This window comes from Mixophyes fleayi, chromosome 10, assembly GCF_038048845.1.
Source record: "Mixophyes fleayi isolate aMixFle1 chromosome 10, aMixFle1.hap1, whole genome shotgun sequence".
NCBI classification, from domain to species: Eukaryota; Metazoa; Chordata; class Amphibia; order Anura; family Limnodynastidae; genus Mixophyes; species Mixophyes fleayi.
In genome coordinates this window covers 91431266-91454425 of record NC_134411.1, presented here as the reverse complement: position 1 = coordinate 91454425, position 23160 = coordinate 91431266, and the positions used below count along the sequence as shown (strand labels likewise).

Here is a 23160-nt window from a genome sequence, read left to right as displayed (position 1 = left end):
TTCCCCATCCCTTCAACTTCGGCAAGTGGACTCCAGATCTGTTACAAATAAGTATACATTACTCTGTTGACCGAGACCAGCCACCTCTTTTGACTTATTTACTCACTTATTGCTGTAGTCCTACGTCTCATTAAGTCACTAACCACTAACGAACCAATATGTAGTGCAACTTTTTTCTCTTTACTTTGCCATTTAGTCTTTTGCAGAATCTCTTAACAGATTTCCCCATACTAATTAGGACTTGTCAGTAGTCAGCAGCTGGGTCTGGCTCCACTTGTACAAGTATGCGTGGGCTTTTGGTGTTCCATCTTCAAGGAGTGGCTCGGTGGTTAAACTTAATCACAGCGGGAGAGGTGTCAGAGATCAAGTTCAAATTCCAATGTCACCTTGAAAAAATCATGTTGACCTCGTGTGTCCAAAGATACCAAAACCTAGAAGTAGACTTGACTAGAAAGTGCTGATGTGTTTTTTTGTATTCATTTATTTTAATTTACATATAAACAAAATGACTCGACAGTCAGTGAATTTACTGGAAGTTTGCAGTCATAAGGGCAAGGATGGAAAGGATTACATAGCTCATGGTATCATGGCAGGGCACTAACTAGCAGCCTGCCACCTCCAATTGGAGGCCGATTATGTTAATCTTCAGGGTAATATAACTGCATGACTCCCTAAAGTCCAGAGAAAGCGGGTGTGACAATAATAAGTGCCCGAGATCATCATGGCTGAGTATGTGTGAGTGTACTGCCACCTAGTGGTAGACTGCATTGTCACACCCTAATATGATGAAAGACAATGGATTCACCTTTTCTTGATGGTTATCATCAGTTAAGTTATAGCGATTTTGGTCCCAGGAAACATACAATTATAAATATTCATTCCATATCATTGGTGCGTGCTGGAAGTAGGAAGTGGGGCGATATCAGAGGATACAGAGAGGGGGGAGGACAGTTCCTGTAGTCCGATACAGTCAAAATAACGCTATATAAAGACTGACTGTTCATGATAATACATATATAATAACGCTATCACTATAATAATAATAATAATAATATAGGACACATCTTTCTAAGGCAGTATTTCCCAATCCCAGCGCTCAAGTAGCCCTATCAGTGCAGGTTTCCAGGTGACCAGTGATATAATTATACCACCTGTGGATCTGTTACAATGTATCAGTCAGTAATGATTACACCTGTGCTCCAGCAATGAGATATGGAAAACAAGCACTGTTAGGGGTACCTGAGGACTAGGTTTGGGAAACACTGTTCTAAGGCATGGGAACTGCTTTAAAGCATAAACATAGCAAATATTAATCAATCTAAAAAAAAATGTTAAATGCAATGTTTTTCTAATTTACAAGGCGAGCTGAAAGCAGGAATGTGACTGCTGCTAAATTGTTACAACGAAACCCTGAGCAGTGTTATTCCCAGAATATTTTGCCAGCCGGGTGGCATTAAGAAGTAGCCAGGTGGGGGCAGTTGTAACACTTTGCAATAATACTGAAAAATGTTGGATGTTATTGCCCAAACCTGCCAGGTTTGACTTGGGGTCCAAGATCTACTCTTGCACACAGGCCTTCTAAATTCATAGAACGCCCCTGTGGTGTACAAAACACTATTATCATCAGTAGTGGTTTTTACAGGAAGTTAATGTTCCAACATGTTTGTCAGTACAGCGGAGGACTCCCTCAGCAGTGGTCTCCCCAGCTCCTATTTCCCTGGTTCTCTATCCGGCTGTATTTACTTGTCACCCGGCTCTTGGAGCCCAACAGAGTCCTATTATAATAGAATAAAAACCATTGTTTCTCCTATTGGAACAGGTACTACGTGTGCACTACAGCCAGCGGTGTGTGTTAGACCACTGATCACCAGCCCTGGCAGGTTATCCCTTGTGATAAGGCTTCATCCTATCAAGGAGGTACTGCTTACAATAGGACTGCCCAGCACCAGCGAGAGGTCGTCCAGTGTAAGCGAGGGCTTGTGGGGGAAATAATTGTTGACATCTTGAGTAATAGATGCATAGTTATTAAAGAACCATCCAATGAGTTTATATAGGTCGTTATTAACAATTACCTTTGATTTGCGCACATCCTAGCATACGTGGTCTCCTCCCCATGCTGGATGGACCATGGACACTATAGCCCTCTGTGCTGATGGCACGCTGTTACTTTTGTCAGACGCGGAACTTTCATTGACCCACTTTGGACGATTTTCAGGTCTAAAGATAAACTGGGATAAATCTAGTACATTTCCGGATCATGGTGTCCTCCCAAATGTGTTATCTCCCAGTCACTCACTACAATGGACCCTGCGCTTTATGTACCTGGGAATTTGGATATTACCTATCTGTACGAACTTTATTAATTTAAATCTTGACCCAATCAATGACTACTTTAAGGTCAAGTCCCACTCAAGGAAGCGGCTCCCTCTCACTATGTTGGGAAAAAATAACTAATTAAGAGGATTGTGCAACCTAAATATCTCTTACATATAAATAATCTCTTAAATATAGTCTTACAACACTCTCCCATAGAGATCCCCAACTGGGTACTTCCATTTATTAATACATTTATCTCATCTATTTTGAGATAAATGTCTCATCTATTTTGACCATTTGGTCTACCGGACTATATGTACTAATATGTGTCTTGCCGACCTATCTCATGATCACATGTATCTTGCTTAAGATGTTAGTTTGACCCCTGTTACAGTTTGTTACGGCTGGGTTAATTTTGTTTGTCTGTTTGAAATCAATAAACATTACTGGTTTAAAAAATAAAAATAAAAAATACTTGGAGCTGCACAATCCGTTAATAACATTAATTTAAAAACCATTTGGCTCTACAGAGGACCACAACTGATTAACTATAACGGGCGTTTCAAATGAAGGTTACCTCATGAAAGGTTGTGTTGTTCTACCGAGCCCACAAGATCTGAGGTTTGGAATGTTCACTCAACAATTCCAGAACTCGGAAACAATCCCTGTAATGTTCTGGAAGGACTAATGACGACCAAGAGCTTATCCTTCACAATGCAGCCATTCATGTGCTGCGGTCTGACCTACACTCAAATTATAGGGAACAAAAGGATCGCTTACCTCTGAAAACTCCGCTTTGCAATTACCTCCGCATGGCTGTCGTGGAGAATATCACCTGAAAAGGTAAAAGGAATTTCAACGTTCATTACCAGACGCTCAGTGAAAAGGGACATAAAGGAATCTGAATACGTAGTTAAGAGCGCAATACAGTTTTTTTTAATGGGAGATACGTCAACACTCGCTTCTTATTACATAGTTCAACAGGCGAACGTATGCCAAGCAGGATCCGGTTTCTGTTTGCTTATTATATAGCACACAAGCCATTATATTTTATGAAGTTATAAACAGCAGCCGTGGAACCCGGAGTCAGGTTTTCATTAAGCGAGTCTATGCAACAAAATGAAAATGGACAATAAAGAATATATAAAGTAAATGCCTTACCTATAGACAGTTGGAGGCGCCAATATTGTGGAGATTAACCAATAGTCTATTCAATTTCAGATCAAATTGTACCCATTGCCTTCATATAGCGAAGGCAGCCATAATATGAGTGAATTCGATATTCAGTTCCTCATACCTCAGTGCTGTTACTAATCCATAGGCTGCATTCTTCTCATTTATAATCACATTGAGGCATTTTAGAGACGCTGTACTTTAAACTAAATGGGCACGTTATAAAATACAGAGCGGGCTTTGCGGATTTCTGCCGAACCCACTATAATATAGAGTCACAGTCTACTCCATGTATGATTTGAGATTTTTAGAAATATTTTTACAGTTTTCATTTAACTTAAATTAATGTCATTTTAAGACCAGAATGTCTCATATATATATATATATATATATATATATATATATATATATATATATATATATATATATATATATATATATATATATATATACATATACACACACACAATATTGTTAGCTCATACTTCCCTTATTGTGAGCATTATTGTATGTTAGCACCTTTTCAACATTGCATCTAAATTACTTGTTTAAACCAAATGCAATTCTAAAGAATAAAAAAAAACAAAAAAAAAAAACGGACGCACGTTATAGCCACATTACAATCTAAACTTTATTTTAATTTTGTAAACAAATCTTTTATCATTGTTTCCAAAGCTATTAGTAAGAGAGTTTATCAACAAAACATAAAATCAATCTAGATAGAAATTGGAAAAACAGAACAATAGTGATAACAAAAATGTAATGTAGTGTTGTAAAATACACTGTGTTAGTGTCATGTGTGAAATGGACATATTGACTGTCGATTATTCACACCCAACCCAAAAAAAAAAAAATGCATCGGAAGATAATTATGGCTCTAATTATTGGGCGTCTTGAACTAATGAACCGGTAATAAAGGCACTTTAAACAGTCTTCATTTAACCTATAGAAACAAAACTTGTTATAACAATATAGGAGGTACTGGCGTTGCAGGATTTTGCCACAGAGATCATATACCAACTATTTACGTACCTATGAAGAAACTTAATATAAGTAATTTAACAATCTTCATGTAACCGATTGTAGAAGATTTATCATAACAATACAAAAAGGTACCGGTATTACATGATATTGTAATACAGACCATATATATATACTATAAGCATATATGCCATGTACGCACAAGGAAGCGTAATAATAATAAGGAATGTGGGATTATTCTAATACCTTCAGTGCTAACAAATACCAGACAAAGTGAATCCCACACATCATACATATTTAGAACAATAAATTACATTTTTCTCATCACATATTAAACGGTTTCCCTATTTCTATCTAGACGGATTTTATATTTCACTGAAAAACTCTTTTACTAATAGTTCTGGAAACAATGAAACGTTGTTTTTTTTAGGAAAAAATGAAATAAAAGTTAGATAGTAATTTGGTCATAATGTGAATCCTATAAATTCAACTTATTTTCTTTAGAATTACATTAAATATAATATGACAGTGAAGGAATAACAAAACATGCTAATGTCGCATATTGTCAATACGTTTAACCACGGAATAAGACTTTTATTAAATATTGTGCCTATATTACCTGTCTTTCGCAATTTTGATTGGCCAACGCATTTTGTCCCAGTTCCCATAGCAACAACTGTAAATTCAAGAGGGAGAGTTCAATGAGAGATTTTTGATAAGAAGCCAGCCCTTTTCCCAGAATAAATGGGAAGACAAGATAAAGGACACAAAATACTGTGCTTTATACAACACGCGGTACGGCCTACTGCACTCGCTAAATTCTAGGTGGTCCCAGCACCCCTCACCCCTAGACAGGATCATAGATTTTATTAGGTTTCCCAAAGGAATAATGGCAGAGAACACAATAGTAACACATAATCAAATCAAAATATAACATACTATCAGTATAACATCAAAGAGAACGCCAAGCATAATATATTAGATAATGCACTCTCTGCTGTATATTATATTGATATTACAAGTCACTGAGGAATTCTGTGACCATATAAATCCACAAGGTCGTAGGACAAGTACTTTTACACTTCGACCATCTGTAGTAATATACATTAGCTGGTGCATTATTCCTTAAAATACACAAGTATTCCTAATTTATAATGAAGTGATGACATCTATAGAGGCCTTTGAGTCATTGACTCAAGCTCTTCATAGACAGCAAAAGCATCAATGACACCTACATGTCAAGCACTTAAACTTTTTTCCCTCATTGAAATTGAGACCTGATTAACTCAGATATAACCTGTCGATTTCAGGATGATCCAGTTCTGATCTGACAAGCCTAAATATGCATTACACGGGTAGTGTAGCCAACTGAAACTTCAATTACTCTAAAGGTGAACTGACTCTGCCACTTAAGTCTATATTATAGTCTAGTGGTGTATTATACTCTAGAGCAGTATTAAAGTCTAGTGGTGGGCAACAGTACACCCGCCCTCCTTTCTTTGTGCGGCCCTTTGAAGGCTAGAGGGTAGGACATGCGGCCTTCCATCTAAGCCAAGTTGCCCATCTCTGGTCTAGCATTGTTGATTAACTAAATCTGTAAATACATAGGAGATAGAAGTACAGTAACCTCTCTTGAAGTCTTCCTTCCCCTGCACTTGTTCCACCTGTATCACAGCAGCCATCAGCGTCCACTCCCTGGTAGTATCCGGCAGGCCTTGCTTAGGTAACTTGGCGCGGTAATGATCATAACACAGAGTCGCAATCTCATCTGCAGTCTTTGACCTTTAAAAATGGAGCAGATCAACCAAAACAATGATACAACAATGACACACAATATATCAAACATACACAGCTGCATGCAAAAGTCTGCCAAGTTTGGTCACACTGCAATTTTCATGGAGTTTCCAGATGAAAAGATGTTAACACAACATTCTTGTAGAGGTTCAACATACATCTTGGTTGTTTTATGGCAAAACAAAATAAATCTCCTTGAAAAAAATAAATCTCCTTGATTAAATATCAAAATGCAGCGTGACAATGATGAAATTTGCTTTTTTAATGGAAAGAATTAGATCAATCATATAGAATGATGTTTAAATGTAAGCAAAAGATAAAAATGTAAACCTGCAGAAAAATATAAGAATACAAGTTAACTCGTGCATGATACTCATGCATTCTAGTCAAATCAAGCTACTTAAGGTCTTGAAAAGGTTCTTGTCATGCATTTGGGCCTAGCCCAGGCCTCCTCAGGGGAAGAGCGTTACTTCCCGACGCAAGCGGCCTTTTTAATGTGTGTTCATGAGGTAAAATTACCTCACGAAAATGAGTTTGACCCCTCAACTCGTAAATTTAGCCTTTACTACCCCTCCCACGGGGGGGAAAATGGAAGTTAACTAACTTGACTATTCTAATTTTTTTGTCAAATAATGTCAGTATACCAAATTTCAGGTCAATTGGATGAGCCCTTTCTGAGAAAATAGTTTTTCCACACACACACACACACACACACACACACACTAACGCACGCCTCTACACATGTGTGTTCATGAGGTAAAATTACCTCATGAAAATGAGATTGAGCACTACCAAATTTCAGCCCTTTTTGAATTTTTTTCCCCACACACACTAAGAATTTAGTAGGTCAGTGTATAACTCCGCCCAGCAGGTGGCGCTGCAACTTGTTTTTTTTTTTCCACACACACACACACACACACACACAGACGCCACTAAGCATTTATATATTAGATATATATGAAATAGTCCAAAAAAAAATATTTCTAATTAATCTACCTAATAACAATAGACTGCAAGCGATGTTAATAAAACTAGTAACTACAAAAGCCATTTATCAGCCAATCTGCAATATAGAATAGTTTGTCTGAGCAGCTGATAACTTGTCTGCAGACAGCTAATCACATCTGTATCATCTCTGGTAAGGCTTGTAATTCTAGAACAGGTGGAGAACCACATGCACACCTTCCATCATTAAACATTAATTCAGCCCAGGTAAGTGCAATAGGAAAATAAGTAGACAGGAGTCATAATGAAGGTCAGCACCACAGGGTCCTGGGATCTGTATGGTTAAAGTCATTCCTGTGGTTCATAGGTCAACAGCAAAACTAATGGTATATTTAATCTGGAAAATGACTGTAAACATCTTATATATATATATATATATATATTAGTGTCTGTTTGGCACTGCAGAATTTGGTGGTGCCTTATACACAATCTCATTATTGTCCTTGCTTGCAATAATATAAATACGAATATATTTTTACATAATTTTCATAGGTGCACAAAATGGATTTGGGTTTGGTGCATTGTCCACAGCCCTCAGTACGGCACTGCTGACCATCTGTGGCACCCTATAAATAAAGGTCATTAATAATAATTAATAACAATTGTCATCTGTCATAGTGATTTTGTATTAAGATCAATTATGAATGTGACCAGACCTTATACCAAATACAAGTTTCTTATCTAGGGGAATACATAAAAGTAGACTATCCCAGTTGTGGAACTACAAGTCCCAGCTTCTAGCTGCAATCCTGCTATTTATAGTTCCACACTATTTGGCTGCCTGTCTCTGAGCTAAGCATCAACCTAACACTACTGGAAGTCTTCAATAACTGCACAGCGAGAAGATCAGGACAAGATCCAGATCAGGGTTCTGCAACCTGGGGCGGCCGTAGCCTGGCTGGCCATGGTGGTACTTCTAGTCCCCCAGCAACTGAAGAGCCACATGCTGCCTAAGCCTGCTCCATGCACTCTTATTACCCAGCCATTCTCCTCTCTTGGTCGCTTCTTGATGAAGACACAACAATTTGCACTCAGCCAGACAGGCATTAGGCTACTGCACTGGCAGAACGTGGAATTCTGGGAAATGTAGTTCGCCACCTATGGCTTAGAACGCTTCGTCAAGCGCAGAGCTTCCCCACAGAACTACAACTGCTCGCAGTGCATTTGTCTCGCACACAGCGCCATCTACTGTACAGCATAAAAATAACACCACCGAGCAAGGGAAACTGGATGAAAAGTGCTATTTGCAAGAATTTATAAAATGAGGAATAACCAATGTAAATAATGTATAGACTTATAAAACAAACGGTAAAGAAGATTATTAATTAATACAATTGGTTTAAGGCAGTGTTTCCTTATACCTCTCCAGCAGCTCATGGTTTGAGGATTTCTGTCTGTAGAACCAGGTGGGATAATTACTGACCCAGCCAAATAGATGAACCCACCTGTGCGTGATTAATGACATCCTGAAAACATGAGCTGTCAGGGAGGTGCGAGGACTGGAGGTAAGAAACACTGGTATAGAGTATATTTATTACTAACTTATCCATTGAGGACCACAAATAACATTTACCTTAATTACTTAAGGTAACATGATCCTTTTTTTTTATTGTTAATTTGACTTATTCCTACACAGTGGTAATACTACTACTACCCATATAAACAGCAGAGGCACTTATCAATAATCACAGTACTTTCAGTGTAATACTGTTCTGCTTCTGCTTTTTCAGTTGCATCAACCTCGTCTGAACTAATCATTTCATGCTACAATACCTTTAGCATTAATAAAATAATTCAGCTCAAGTTATTGCAATTGGAAGTAGGAAAAATGAAAGTAGGATATCATCAGTGTGAAATAACTCAAACTTCCAGGAAAGCAGTTCACCCTTCATTACAATTCTAGTTGGAGTGACAAATTAAACATAATGACCTGAGCTAATTTTGATTTATTATTGGTTGGTCTAATATTATATAATAGTAAAAGTGTAGTGATTACTGAAGTATAACAGGGCAAATAATTTCTATTGTATCGCTTGTGTGATGCCATCTAGGCAAATCCCATTCCGCTCAATGGGAAAACTTATTTTTTTATTCCTGGAGGAAAAAAAACGCGTCGTGTGACATCATCCATAGTCCTTAGCATGAACCAGCTTTATTTCATTTACTTTCAACTGTTTATTGCCTGCAAGACCCTATATCATTTACCGTTGTTCTAGAAGAAGCTAATTCAAGTCTTCATCCACAATCCAACACCCTATCCATAAATCCATTAGATACATTTTATGTTCATCTGTTAATGTGTTTTTGGCAATCTAAGGATATACGTGTGACTTATTTATATGGTCATCAATTCCGCAGCGCTATACATAGAATGTCATTCACATCAGTTCCTGCCCCATTGGAGCTTACATCCCTACCACACTCTAGGGATAATTTTGACGTAGCAAATTAACCTATCAGTACGTTATTGGTTATGGCTGTGTGTGGATAAGCCTGAGTTTTGTCATTATTTCACTGGATAGGTTGATTTGTTAAAAAAATGTAATAACATTGTTGATATACCTCTTGTTCACTGACAAGTTAAAACTGCAATGCCAATGAGAACATAAAGTGTTGCTTTTTAAAAAAAAAAAAAAAAAAAAATGAATCACTGATTTACTATTAGCTACTGAATGCCTCTTCTCACGCACGTATCCAAAACTTCTCCTTTTGGGCTCAGGTTACCAGCTTGTGCTGATTATCCCTCACCCTTTCTCTCTAGCTGTGCTTTGAGCTCACAGAGTGATTGTGCTTACTGTTAATAATTGTACAGTGTTTCACCTTGTACTGTACTATTGTTTGTTCTTGTACGGCGCTACGGACACTTTGTGGCACCCTATAAATAAAAAATTATTATTATTAATAATTTCACTAGGGGCAGCAGTATTGTAAGATGCAAGGTAATTAGCAAACACCCAGGGACCCCTTAAAAAAACAAAACCTTTCCTGTGTAGTAGTGCAACTTTAACACACCAGCCTTTTTTTTCTAGAAAACTAACTTGATAAGTTTGTTGTCCTAGCCAAGATCTACCATTTATGTAACAGTTACAGTATAAAGTAAATTTGTCTGGCTCAGTTGCCTCCTAAACATGGTTCAAACTTGTTTGCATATAAAAAGTGTTTGCTTATGTAAAGCTTTGCTTAGTCAATAATTTAAACCAAACAAGTGTTTTACTGATTAATATCCATTCTGAACCCAATCCTAATCCCTACTGCCTAAATGTAAGTAATAGCACATAGAATTAAAGATTGTACAAAACATATATGCATAATGAACTCACAACATGCAGAGCTCTGGACGGGTAGTGGAATGTGTGTACAGGCTTTGCCTATTCTTACATGTCTGCCGTATGGGGGATTATTATTAGCAGCCTTTACTTCCGACATAAGACCATACATGGTAGAAACATTACCGACCATTAAACAAATACTACCAGGGCTTCAAACATAGCCTGCATAGTGATGTAGGAGCAGAAGAATGGATAGAGAAACAAAGGGGAAAGAGGGTAAGGTTCATAAGAGCTTACATCCTAGAGGGAGGGTAAACAGACAGACACACAGACAGGAGGCACAAAGGAAGTTTGGGGAGGGGATCAATCACAAGAGAGGGGTGAGAGAGGGTAAGGTAATAAAGTATGGATAGAAGATTAGGTGGATGGCTGGTAGGCTTTGAGGAAAAGATGAGTTTTGAGTACCCGTTTGAATGAGCCCAAATTAGGGGACAGTCGAATGGAGCGAGGGAGGTCGTTCCAATGAAGAGGGGAAACCCGAGAGAAGTCTTGGATTCTGGAGTGAGATGAGGTGATCAGGGTGGAGGAGAGGCGGTGGTCATTGGCTGACCGCAGGGAGCGGGATGGAGTGTGAATGGAGAGGTTAGTGGAAGGGGCAGTGGAGTGAGGGATAAGCCTGTGTGGTGTAGGTTTTTCCAAAATATAGGACATATGTTCTATGATATACCAGAACTGATCAGTTGGTAGTTTGTCAATCCAATGATACTGATTTACATGTTAAATCTGCAATAATGGTGCGTTTTTAAGACATAGTGGCATTGTTTTTTCCTTAAAGTCCCTGACATGCTTGTTTACAGCACAATCCCCCCCCCCCCCCAACCCTCCCTCTGCCATCATGCACAGAGGGCTCAGACTAAGATCAGATGACCCTCTCCTCCAGAAGAACTTCAGTGCTGAAATGCAAATTGCTTTCCACCCAACAGACTGACGCCATGTCAACTCCCACTCTACCCAAAGGGAAGACCATTTCTGTCGCTGCAATTCACTGTATTCCTCTATTGGTAGTTTAGTGTAACATTAGATATTTCCCAGAGTTGTACGGACAGCATGCTACAGACAAAGACCACAGTTTGTAGAATTTATTTCTATTCAGTATAAAGTAACTTAGAACAGGTAGTCTGGGCAGAAAGACAAATACATATTAAACATCATAAAAGCAGATGGGGGACAAGGTTACACAGACGTTCCAGAGCTCGGAGTGGACTCCTTCTTATTATCGTCTGGTTTCATGGCCGGGAACAGCAGCACCTCCTAGAAGAATGGACAGGCTGGTATTAGACACCCAGTAACACAAACGAACAGAACAACCGTTGAATGGTCTTATATGCTCTTACCTTTATATTATTGGAGTCTGTGAGGAACATGGTCAATCTATCAATGCCCATTCCCCAGCCAGCTGTAGGCGGCAGGCCATACTCCAGGGCGGTGCAGAAGGTTTCATCGATGAACATGGCCTCGTCATCACCCTCTGCTTTGGCCTACAGAAACACAAGTGGATATTTCACATATTCTTAAGACTTCCCTTCACTACAAACAGTGAGGTCCCTGATTTAGTTTTTAAGATTTATCAAGCTTTATATATAAAAAAAAAAAGAAAAAGTGGAGGTGTGGTCCATAGCAACCAATCACATTCTAGTTATCATTCCCTAGAATGTAGTAGATGCATAATAGCTGGAATCTGACTTGTTGCTATGGGCAACACCTCCACTTTTCTGTAGATAAACCTGAACATTCCATTTAGAATGTCATGTACCAGGCATTTGTTGTTACCTTTGCTTGATCTTCAAACAGCTCCCTCTGCCGGATTGGGTCATTCAATTCAGTGTATGCATTACAAATCTCTTTCTTCATGATAAACAGCTCAAACCTTTCCGTCAGCCCTCTCTCAGCCCGGTGCCTTGTGTAGAGACACAATATAATATAGTTACCAGATCACCAAAACGGGTACCCGGGCATCAGGGAACATATCTGACAGGTCAGGGCTTACCATTTAGCAAGAGGGCTCATGATTTGTGGATGGTCACAAATAAAGGTTGGGTTAATGCAGGTTACTTCCAGGAAGTCGCCAACCAGCTGGAAAATATAAAAAAAATAGGAATTAAGTTGTCTTCAGAGTAAGCAGGATACTAGAAGACATATCAATGCCAATATGTTCTATATTCACCATGCTTTCTGTTCAAACCCTTTGGGTCACAGTTTCCATGTTTAAATGGTGGAGCTGCTCTATTTTGCATCACTGCAGTAAGGAGAGAAGTTGGGGGCGATCTAACAGTATGTATATTCTACCAGTAGTCCAATGACTGACTGGCATTGTCTTACAGCTATCACCTAGGTTAAAGATTTACCTAAGTTACTCCTAGCCCCCAAGTGTGTCCGTTTTTCCTAGGGCTCCACCAGTTCTGCAATATGCCTTAAGGTGGCATATGAGTGTGTGAACAAGATGATTAATCACAAGCCACAATCTCCGATCTCTTGTTTCCCGCTGTGCTGAGCAGCCCTCGGGCCTATGGCTAGGGGCATCTTCCTATAACATGTTACTACGCGGAGGAGCAGCTTTAAGTAACAAAAATGCTCCGTACAGAGTTTCAATTCCTCATTCAAAGTTTGAAGACGTTTACCTGGCAAGATTACTACCAGCTATGGTTATCTGAGGAGTATGTTTATTTCTCCACAAACAAACGCAACATTCCTCTATTCCCTGATTTATAGTTTTAGGACATTCTAATGACCAAGATCTACCTGCAAGACGTCTTAGTTTACTGTCCAGTGGCAGCGGACATCTCTGGCCATCACGTACCTTGTCTAGTAGTCTTGCAGTGGTCCTAGGAGCCGGACACTCAACCTCTTTCTCCACGCAGATGTCATCCAGGAGCTTGCGGGTTTCTGGTTTAAAAACAAGATACAAATAAAGTCCAGGTGGATGAAACATAAAAGATGTACACAATCTCAGGTCGAAAAGTGAATATTAACATTATAATAAGCTACACAAAAAAATGACATTGTAAAAATAGCTACCATAGTTGTGTTTAGTTACAAACAGCATCATGTATCTAGACTCTTACATTTCAGCTATTGTATTAATGACTGACTAGGCACCAAGTGTGCATGTCCTTTCCACCTGCCAGTCCATATGTACCAAAGAAACAGTCCACACAAAATCTTTGCATATTCCAAACTCAATCGCAGTCCTGTAAACGGTTTTAAAAAAAGTGTAGTTTAAATTCTAATGACCTACTGATAGCTGTGCAATGTATTTCTTCTTGTACTTACCTTCAGTATCAAACTGGTCTGTGGGGGGCAGCTTCTTCCCCAGAACATTTTCCAGCTCATGTACCATACTGATCCTTCTGAATGGTGGGGTGAAGTCTATCTCCTGGGCTTGTCCTTCTGGACCATCCGGGTGATAGGTGACTTTATAGCCACCAGTGATGTGGTTTACCATACCTGCAGAACAAGAGGGGACACGCTGAACACTGCTGACCCAGAGATAAAGAACCCACTGATCATTTGGGCTTGTTTCCTGCAATAGTGTGTATTATGTAGTAGTATGGTGTCTCTATCAGTAGTACGGTCATGTGACATTTCTACCAGTCGGTTGACCAATAGGATACGGGAGTTATGAAAGTTGGCGTACAAAATAAGATGCTGTAACTCATAGCAACCAGTTTTGAGCAATCACTGTTGTCTCCATTCTCCACTTGGGAAGATCTGATCGGTATAGATAACTATTTTCCTATATTTCACTGACTGCTCCCTGCATATTGCGTTTGCATCTTTAAACGGCAGATTACACAACACACTTACCAGGACATATAACACGAGTCATGGTGTACTGTGTGTGCATCGTTAATCTGTGTTTTACACTCCCACCAACCAGAATGCATAGAACGTGATATTATACTAACATTCCAATAAACATTTATATACTTTACACATGTTCTCCAATAGATACAACTTCATACATTGTGTGTAAAGTGTTCACCTTAGACTAAGGATTTATTCATATGGAATCTAGTACGTATGTATGTATGAAAAGAAGAACACTTTTGGTGTTTATGTAACTGCAAATTCCAGTCGTGTTTTTATCCTGCACTTTATTATCTATTTATATAGCGTGATTATATTACGCAGTGTTGTACAGAGAATATGTAATCAGTCCCTGCCCCATTAGAGCTTGCAGTCTAAATTGCCCAAAATTTTTGTCATAAGCCAATTAACCTACTAGTGTTTTTTTGGAGTGTGGGAGGAAACCAGAGCACCCAGAAGAAACACACACAAACATGGGTAGAACATACAAACTCCACACATGACCCTCAACGGAATTGAACCCATGACCCCAGTGCAGTGATGAATCGCTGCACCACTTTAGAGATTGGTCTGGAGAATACTGTGTTGAAGAACTATTCTCATTTTATGGTGTGGTTTGTGATCTTTCAAGATTAAAGCCGTAAAACATTTGGTTGGGTCACTGCGTTTACCCAACTTCCGTTATGTTTGGCATTAATAAAGCTTGTTTGAATTATTAAAAAAAAATAAGCAATAATATTTCCCATAAAAATTAATTAAAATTTGTCAAGTGTTGGACATACCAGCGAGCAGCTTCTCGGTAATCTCCATAAGGTCATTGTAGTCGGCGTAGGCCATGTAAAATTCACAGGTGGTGAACTCAGGGTTGTGGGTCAAGTCTATTCCTTCGTTTCTGAACTGTCTGCCCACCTCATAGACACGGTCAATACCGCCGACCACCAGCATCTTACCAAATAAAACACATGAACCGTTAGATTCCGGTTAACGTCCTGTCTCAGGTTACAGACACGAGTCCGCGATCTTTACCTTGTGATACAGTTCCGGGGCGATTCTCATGTAAAGGTCCATGTCCAACTCATTGTGATGAGTTATGAATGGTTTGGCTACAGCTCCCCCAGGGATAATGTTCATCATCGGCGTTTCAATCTGTCAACAAACGAGGCAATAGATTTGTAGCAATTCACATCAGGCCCTCGCCAAAGTAATCCGTAGAGGCCACAAAATATCAGTTACCTCAAGGAACCCTAAGTCGTCCAGAAATCTGCGGAGGTAAGTGATCATCTTTGCTCGGACAACAAACTTCTGTCGTACGTAGTCATTGAGAATTAGGTCCAAATAACGCTGTCTGAATCTGGTCTCCTGCAAGACACACGAAGGATCGTGGAGATCATGATATCAACAAGCAAGAGAGCCATCAGATCAACGTACAATAAAAAATAAATATATATTTATTAACTAATAACAGATTTACACTTCAAAGGACGCAATGTGTGCTATGCAAATTCTAGTTTCCATCAAGGGCAAAGTGTATGCTACAGGGACACGAAGTCCACCAGGGTGGGGATCTAAATATAATTCCATATGGGCAAACACTATTGGGGCACAAACCAATATATGCCATGTGTTTGTATATAAACTCAGTTACTATGCACATAAATATTTCAAACAGATAAAGAAATGTTGTGTATATATATCCTACCAACATTCATACCACGCGCAACACAGAACCAGTGCGTTGGCCGTACCTTGTCTTTCAGGCCGAAATGCAGGTGAGGTAACATGTGCAGACAGGGGGACAGAAGGGTCAGTTCCAGCGGTATGATGCTCAGCTCTCCTTTTTTGGTTTTCCCGGGGTTTCCTTTCACTCCAATAATGTCCCCACGTCGTAGCTTATTGTTAATCGCTAAAAAGTCCTCCTCCGATTTGTAAAATCTATGGTCGGAAAAACAACGCAACTAGTCAAGTGACACAGAATCCGTGTTTTCCATCCCTCGTCTAAGGGAATACTACAAATGTCTACAAGCCGGCATCTAGTGTTACAAGGGAAGCCAGAGGGTGAAAGGGGCCATTTTTAAAGACTGCTGCAATATTCAGGAGAAGGCAACATAGCAATTTAGTGCCTAGTGCAGTGGTTCCCAAACTTTTGCAGTTCGCGGCACCCTTAGAGTCTCCATAATTTTTTTAAGGCACCCCTCCAAAATAATTACCGAGCAGTCCTGTTTTAGAAGTAGTTGGGTCAAAAAATTTTAATAAGTATTTAGGTCAGGACAGAAATGCTTATTTAGTTGTATGCAAAAATGCCCCCTCTGCATCCAGACACTCTGCCCTCTCTCACACTGCCCCCTCTGCCCTCTGTCCCCCCTCCTCTGCCCTCTGTCACGCTGTCTCCCTCCTGTCACGATGTCCCCCTCCACTGCCCCTTTCACGCTGTCCTCCTCCTCTGCCCACTGTCCCCCTCCTCTGCCCTCTGTCACGCTGTCCCTCTCCACTGCCCCTCCCAGCTCCTCTGCCCTCTGTCCCAGCTCCTCTGCCACGCTGTCCCCCTCCTCTGCCCTCTTACGCTGTCCCCCTCCTCTGCCCTCTGTCACGCTGTCCCAGCTCCTCTGCCCCCCTCCTCTGCCCTCTGTCACGCTGTCCCAGCTCCTCTGCCCCAGCTCCTCTGCCACGTTGTCCCTCTCCTCTGTCCCCCTCCTGTCACTCTCCTCTGTCCCCCTCCTGTCACGCTGTCACTCTCCTCTGTCCCCCTCCTGTCACGCTGTCACTCTCCTCTGTCCCCCTCCTGTCACGCTGTCACTCTCCTCTGTCCCCCTCCTGTCACGCTGTCACTCTCCTCTGTCCCCCTCCTGTCACGCTGTCACTCTCCTCTGTCCCCCTCCTGTCACGCTGTCACTCTCCTCTGTCCCCCTCCTGTCACGCTGTCACTCTCCTCTGTCCCCCTCCTGTCACGCTGTCACTCTCCTGTCCCCCTCCTGTCACGCTGTCACTCTGCTCTGTCCCCTCCTGTCACGCTGTCACTCCGCTCTGTCCCCCCCTGTCACGATGTCACTCTCCTCTATCCCCTCCTGTCACGCTGTCACTCTGCTCTGTCCCCTCCTGTCACTCTCCTCTGTCCCCTCCTGTCACGCTGTCACTCTCCTCTGTTCCCTCCTGTCACTCTGCTCTGTCCCCTCCTGTCACTCTGCTCTGTCTCCTCCTGTCACTCTGCTCTGTCTCCTCCTGTCACGCTGTCACTCTGCTCTGTCCCCTCCTGTCACTCCTCTGCACTCTCTCACTTTGACCCCTCTGCCGTGCGCCAGCCATAAAAAAATCAAACAGAAACACTTACCAATCCGCGCGGCGCCGGGACCCAGCATCCTCCTCTCTCACGCAGCAGCTGTCACTGATATGACAGGCTGTGTGAGAGAGGAGGCTGCTGGGTCCCGGCGCCGCGCGGATTGGTAAGTGTTTCTGTTTGATTTTTTTATGGCTGGCCCGCGGCACCCCTGGGAGTCGCGGCGCACAGTTTGGGAACCGCCGGCCTAGTGGAATTATAGGTCCGATTCTCATCAAGATTCAGTTCTTCAGAATTACACACCCACCCTCTCCTCCAGGCTTACACTCGGCCAGACAGTTTGATGCCGTCAATCTGACGGAACTAGAGAGCTTCAGTCAGAAATACATGGCTCGACATTAAAATGGAATCCCTTAAATACTCCTCTGTGACGGTCAATATACAGCAAGGTGTACACAGTCCATATATTGCCCATCCAGATAAAGATACACGTACTATACATGACAGGCACACTTACTTGGAGTTGGCCATAACCTGCAGCTTCATGCCCTCCCCTCGAAGATCATAGAAGATCAGCTTGGCGCCAGAAATACGCTTAGCATGGACCCTACCTGAAAATAAGGAATAATGTAATATTTACCATACACCACCCAGACTTGGTGATCTTTACCACAACCAGCATAATGTATGAAATATCCCCATCGGACGCCAACAGCTGATCGCTGTAATTGTCTTGGCAGACACAAAGGGGGGACCGTCCAGCAGAGGGCAACACATGACTAAGCAACTGGGACCAACCAATCATGCGCTGTCCAATCACCCGCTACCCTCTGTGGTATATTTTAGTGTAGTGTTTATGTGGTCTGTTTAACCTCTCAGTGACTGGAAGCTTTCTGACACCTTAATGAACTGATCAGATTTCTGTGATGATTTCAACCAGGCTGCCTGGCCGGGCTCCATACATTTAACCGAAGGGACAGACTTTTAAAGACAATTCCACTCAAAAGTGAATGTCCAGTTTTGCAAATTTCATTAAACTGAACAGTAATATTGATTATTACTTAGCTGGGGACTGGCATTGTCGGGCAAGTATTGCATCCCTGTTTTTAACTTACCAGTGATTAATGACCGCTAAATCACTGACTCAGATTAACTTGTGTATGATAAATAAAGATACTGTAATGTATACAGTTAGCGACTGCCAGGAACCACAGTTGGGAAAAACTACATTAGTGAAGACAAAGGATATAGTACAAAAACTGAGAAAATAAAAAAAGAATTCTCTATTTTAATGCAGCACATGCTCCATATAGAAGTATAACAATAAACTAACCTGCCACATTGACGACATCCTGCAAGTGGTCCCCGACCTGCAGGCTGTTGTATTTCTGTATGAATTCCGTCAGGGACATATCAACGTGGAACTTGTGCGGATAAGGGTCATCCTTGGTACCTTTCAGCTGCTGGATAGCTTGCGTTCGGATCTTGTAATATTGCTGGTAATCGGAAAAAGAAAATACATGTAAATGAACAAGTGATTTGTTTTTTTTAAAAGGGATGTTCAATGTCCTCATTATGTGGAACCATGAATATTGATTTCTCCAGGACTTGATGCTGAGAATTTTTTTAAAAAAAAGGCATTTAACGTCAGCGCATAGACGAGAGTGCAGCCTATTGCTTCACTAGAAACCAGTAACATCAATGAGGCATAATGTACCTCATACCTCAGTGACATCACTAAGAAAGTGAATAGGCCTAGTGGTTAGCACTTCTGCCTCACAGCGCTGGGGTCATGAGTTCAATTCCCGACCATGGCCTTATCTGTGTGGAGTTTGTATGTTCTCCCCGTGTTTGCGTGGGTTTTCTCCGGGTGCTCCGGTTTCCTCCCACACTCCAAAAACATACTAGTAGGTTAATTGGCTGCTATCTAAATTGACCCTAGTGTCTGTCTGTATGTATGTATGGGAATTTAGACTGTAAGCTCCAATGGGGCAGGGACTGATGTGAGAGAGTTCTCTGTACAGCGCTGCGGAATCAGTGGCGCTATATAAATAAATGATGATGATGAATGTTGGTTTAGCCCCACAGAATGGCTGTTACCACTGTGTGCAGACAACGGGACCATGTTACATAATTTAGAAGACAAAGATTGAAAACTTACATTGGGGTCGAGACTTTCTTCATCCACAACTTCCGTACTCGCCAATTTCTCATTCTGCTCTTTTAGTTTTTCTTCTTTTTCAGCTGCCTTTTTCTCTGCTTTTTGACGCCTTTTTAATTCACTGGGAAGAAGAAAGGGAAAGTTAATGAAATAATACTGTGAAATTTTAGTATCATTACTAGTATGAGTATTTTTATGCATAATCAAGTTCCGAACCACAGAGAAGATGCCATCAAACACGTTGGCGCCCCCTGCCAGGCTGAAACAGGAGGGTTCATGGAGAAAAAAAGGATCAGGAAACACCAACCTTTTTTTCCCATGAAGTGCATGGTCCTTGCAGAGAGGAAAGAAAGTAGAAAGTTGCTTTCCCAGGATATTCTCCTTAAGTGCTCTCTGCGCCCAAACTGGGCTCCTGAACAACCTGAGCAGAGCTTGTGACATCATAGCGCACAAATCCTAACCCTCAACTTGCGTTACCACCTAACAGGAAGACAACAAGGCGGAACACAGAATTACATGTTTGTGGTGCAACACCCATTCCGGTTTATGTCTCACATTAACAGGCTATTAAATATGTGTCCACTTTCAAAGGTGAAGTCAAACTTTATTGACACAAATCGTCTATTTTGCAAATGTAATCCCCATCCTACCCATGTCTGCTATAGAACCTCTCCGATAGAGCTTCTGCCACCTTCTGTGTGACGGCTATACTCAGTCCTCTGTCTATGGCTGCCCCCCACCATGTGAATGTTTCAACTTCAATTTGTGCAACTCTGCTCAAAGCCAATAAAGTTGGCTAAAAGACGTGGAGATGGGGCACACAAGTTGGCCATCCCATTGAAAATGACAGGAGTTGCAGGAGAAGCAAGTGCTAAATAATTGGTGTTACTAAATTGAGTATAGATCAAGGAGGTTATATCTGAAAAAAAGACCATTCAGGCCTCATTTAAAGATAAGTGAATGTCCATTTGTGGGGAGTAAACCTACGTGATGATAGTGATGACACCTGCAGCGCCATCTAGCTGTTTCTGATTGGTTGTTTGCATATTACACCCTCCAGCTGAAATTACTTTTTTCATGGCAGCACGGTGGCTCAGTGGTTAGCACTTCTGCCTTACAGCACTGGGGTCATGAATTCAATTCTCAACCATGGTCTTATCTGTGAGGCGTTTGTATGTTCTCCCCGTGTTTGCTTGGGTTTCCTCCCACACTCCAAAAACATACTGGCAGGTTAATTGGCTGCTAACAAATTGACCCGTGTGTGTATGTGTGGGAATTTAGTCTGTAAGCCCCAATGGGGCAGAGACTGATGCGAGTTCTCTGTAAAGCACTGCAGAATTAGTGGCGCTATATAAATAAATGATGAGGAGTGTCACAGCCGTGTACTAGGATTCTAATATGTTATTTCCATCTGGACTACGTGGAACCTCCTAATCAAATCATAGGCGTCTAGCTCCATGGCTCATCCAGTCGGCTATCCCAAAACATTGGCTGTCAATCCACTTGGGACCAAAATACGGAAAAAAAATGCAGATGGTGGCAAGTACCACATTTTACCAGCCAGTGGTAGACTGGCTTTCTTTTCAAATAAGGTCTTACGTCTGGCGCTCTACTTTAATTAGTTATTTAACGTAGATTTCAGGTCATTACACTATATTTAAGAGAATTCAAAGATCATGATATAGAAATTTGAGTTATTGTTTTCAGCTAGCAAAGTGAACCAGTCAAGTTAAACAGCTCTCTGCAGATAAGGGTGTGGAAGATTGCTGAGCAAAAACAGAAGTGAAAATAAAATGTATACAGCACTGTCAAATTACAGAATGTCATATGACTGGAAATTATTATTAGCAAAGTAAAGGAGTAGTTTACTTATCAAACAGCTTTCTAAAAGGATCCTCAAATTTTATGTATAAAAACTTAACTTAATATTAACATTTTAAATGAATGTACAATAGCTTCCCAACTAAGACAGCCCCAAATTGGCAAATTGAGGGGAAAAAATGATTGGCAATAAATATTGGGCAGCACTAATATGACCTTTCCCATAATATATGGGAACAATTGAAAGAAGCAGTATTGTAATGGATACACCTGCTCCCTCATAGATTATAACTTCCTTAACTAAAGCCCCCTTCATAGCCCAGCTATATGGATCACTAATTGGTTTGCAGATGAGCATTGTATGAGGTTGTGTTTAAGTCTCAAGTCTTAGAAACAGTTGTTACAACTTGATTTCTCCATGTTACATCAGCCAGACCTTGGCCTTCGGGAGTTGTAGTCTCCAACCCATCAACTTGTCACTAACACGTTATCTTGACACTAAGTAAGAAACTACATTTCCCAGACTCCCCGGTCCGTGCCGGCTGAATATCACATGTCTAACAGAAATCCGGGCCCTAATGAATCCCCGTTCCAGCCCATGCCACCCTCTAGACCGGACCCGTGGCTCACTTTTTGCTGAGCTTGGCTTCGCAGTCCCCGGGAGCTGCAGCCTGAACGTCGGCCATGTTCACCAGCAGAGGGAAAGAAGGTGCTTCCGGTTGCGCTGCCAGAAGCCGCACAGCCGACTTCCGCCCACTGTTCTTTTTCTGTGGGCGGGGCTAAGTGACGTCTCTGCCTCGGATTGGCTGTTCTGGTGTTATACCTTATGTGGTAGCTGTATTGTGTTAGGAGAATAGGAAAGTGCTGGAAAGGTCCAGACTATGGCTGTGAGTAGTTCCTCTTAGCCTTAGCCTTAGCTTATGCTTCCAAGTCCTGTTGGGAGAGAAGTGCTATATAAATAACATTATTATTAATTATTGTGCTTCAGGGATGTGGGCTAACGGGCGTTCACAAGTACGTTCAATACAGTATGGAGATCAGGCGCGGGCTGGCAGGTTTCAGCCTGAGGGGCGCACGGGCGGCCGCATCACATGACATGCGATGTGGCCGCGTCATTTTGACTCGGCCGCCTGTGCGCTGACGCGACCGCATCGCGTGACAAGTGATGCGGCTCACGGTAGTATTCGGCCAATATTACATCCAGGGGGGGAAGGCGGCCGGCCCGAACAGCCGTTAGACAGAGCGGCCCGGGGGGGGCGCTGCCCTCCGGTCCAGCCCGCCCCTGATGGAGATGCAAGTCAGACAAATTTGACATATATATCATTAAGATAGTTTTGTTTGTCTATAATCATCATCATCATTTATTTATATAGCGCCAACATATTCCGTAGCGCTTTACAATTGGGGACAAACATAATAAACAAACTGGGTAAAACAGACAAAGAGGTGAGAAAGCCCTGCTCGCAAGCTTATAATCCATGACTACCAACAGAACCATGAAA

The 23160-nt window shown here is 41.4% G+C and overlaps 2 protein-coding genes across 4 annotated transcripts in view; both read right to left on the bottom strand.

Moving 5' to 3' along the window:
• ADAT1 (adenosine deaminase tRNA specific 1) overlaps nucleotides 1–10845 on the bottom strand; it is a 31092-nt gene extending 20247 nt beyond the window's left edge. The window contains exons 1-4 of one of the 2 annotated variants that reach the window (XM_075189147.1): nucleotides 10065–10845; nucleotides 6098–6252; nucleotides 5090–5146; nucleotides 3097–3151 (exon numbers count right to left, since the gene is read on the bottom strand). In XM_075189147.1, coding sequence (XP_075045248.1) covers nucleotides 3097–3151; nucleotides 5090–5146; nucleotides 6098–6152 — 167 coding nt within the window. In that variant the 5' untranslated portion in view covers nucleotides 6153–6252; nucleotides 10065–10845. Of the gene's footprint in view, nucleotides 1–3096; nucleotides 3152–5089; nucleotides 5147–6097; nucleotides 6253–8247; nucleotides 8343–10064 lie in introns of those variants that run through there. The other variant, XM_075189146.1, reaches the window with a different exon arrangement.
• An 817-nt stretch (nucleotides 10846–11662) lies between these two features.
• On the bottom strand, nucleotides 11663–22398 carry KARS1 (lysyl-tRNA synthetase 1). Of its 2 annotated transcripts, XM_075189144.1 has the most exons (15): nucleotides 22289–22381; nucleotides 20145–20317; nucleotides 19838–19958; nucleotides 19010–19172; nucleotides 18194–18287; nucleotides 16151–16337; nucleotides 15639–15764; nucleotides 15432–15551; nucleotides 15188–15350; nucleotides 13869–14042; nucleotides 13396–13481; nucleotides 12586–12671; nucleotides 12369–12495; nucleotides 11933–12076; nucleotides 11663–11849 (listed from the first exon to the last, which is right to left on the bottom strand). In XM_075189144.1, exons 2-15 carry the CDS (start codon nucleotides 20279–20281, stop codon nucleotides 11772–11774), a joined length of 1806 nt encoding a protein of 601 aa, XP_075045245.1. In that variant the 5' UTR covers nucleotides 20282–20317; nucleotides 22289–22381; the 3' UTR covers nucleotides 11663–11771. The 2 variants fall into 2 exon arrangements, with proteins under 2 accessions (XP_075045245.1, XP_075045246.1); XM_075189145.1 differs by lacking the exon at nucleotides 20145–20317 and having other exon boundaries at nucleotides 22289–22398.
• Nucleotides 22399–23160: the final 762 nt, after the last annotated feature.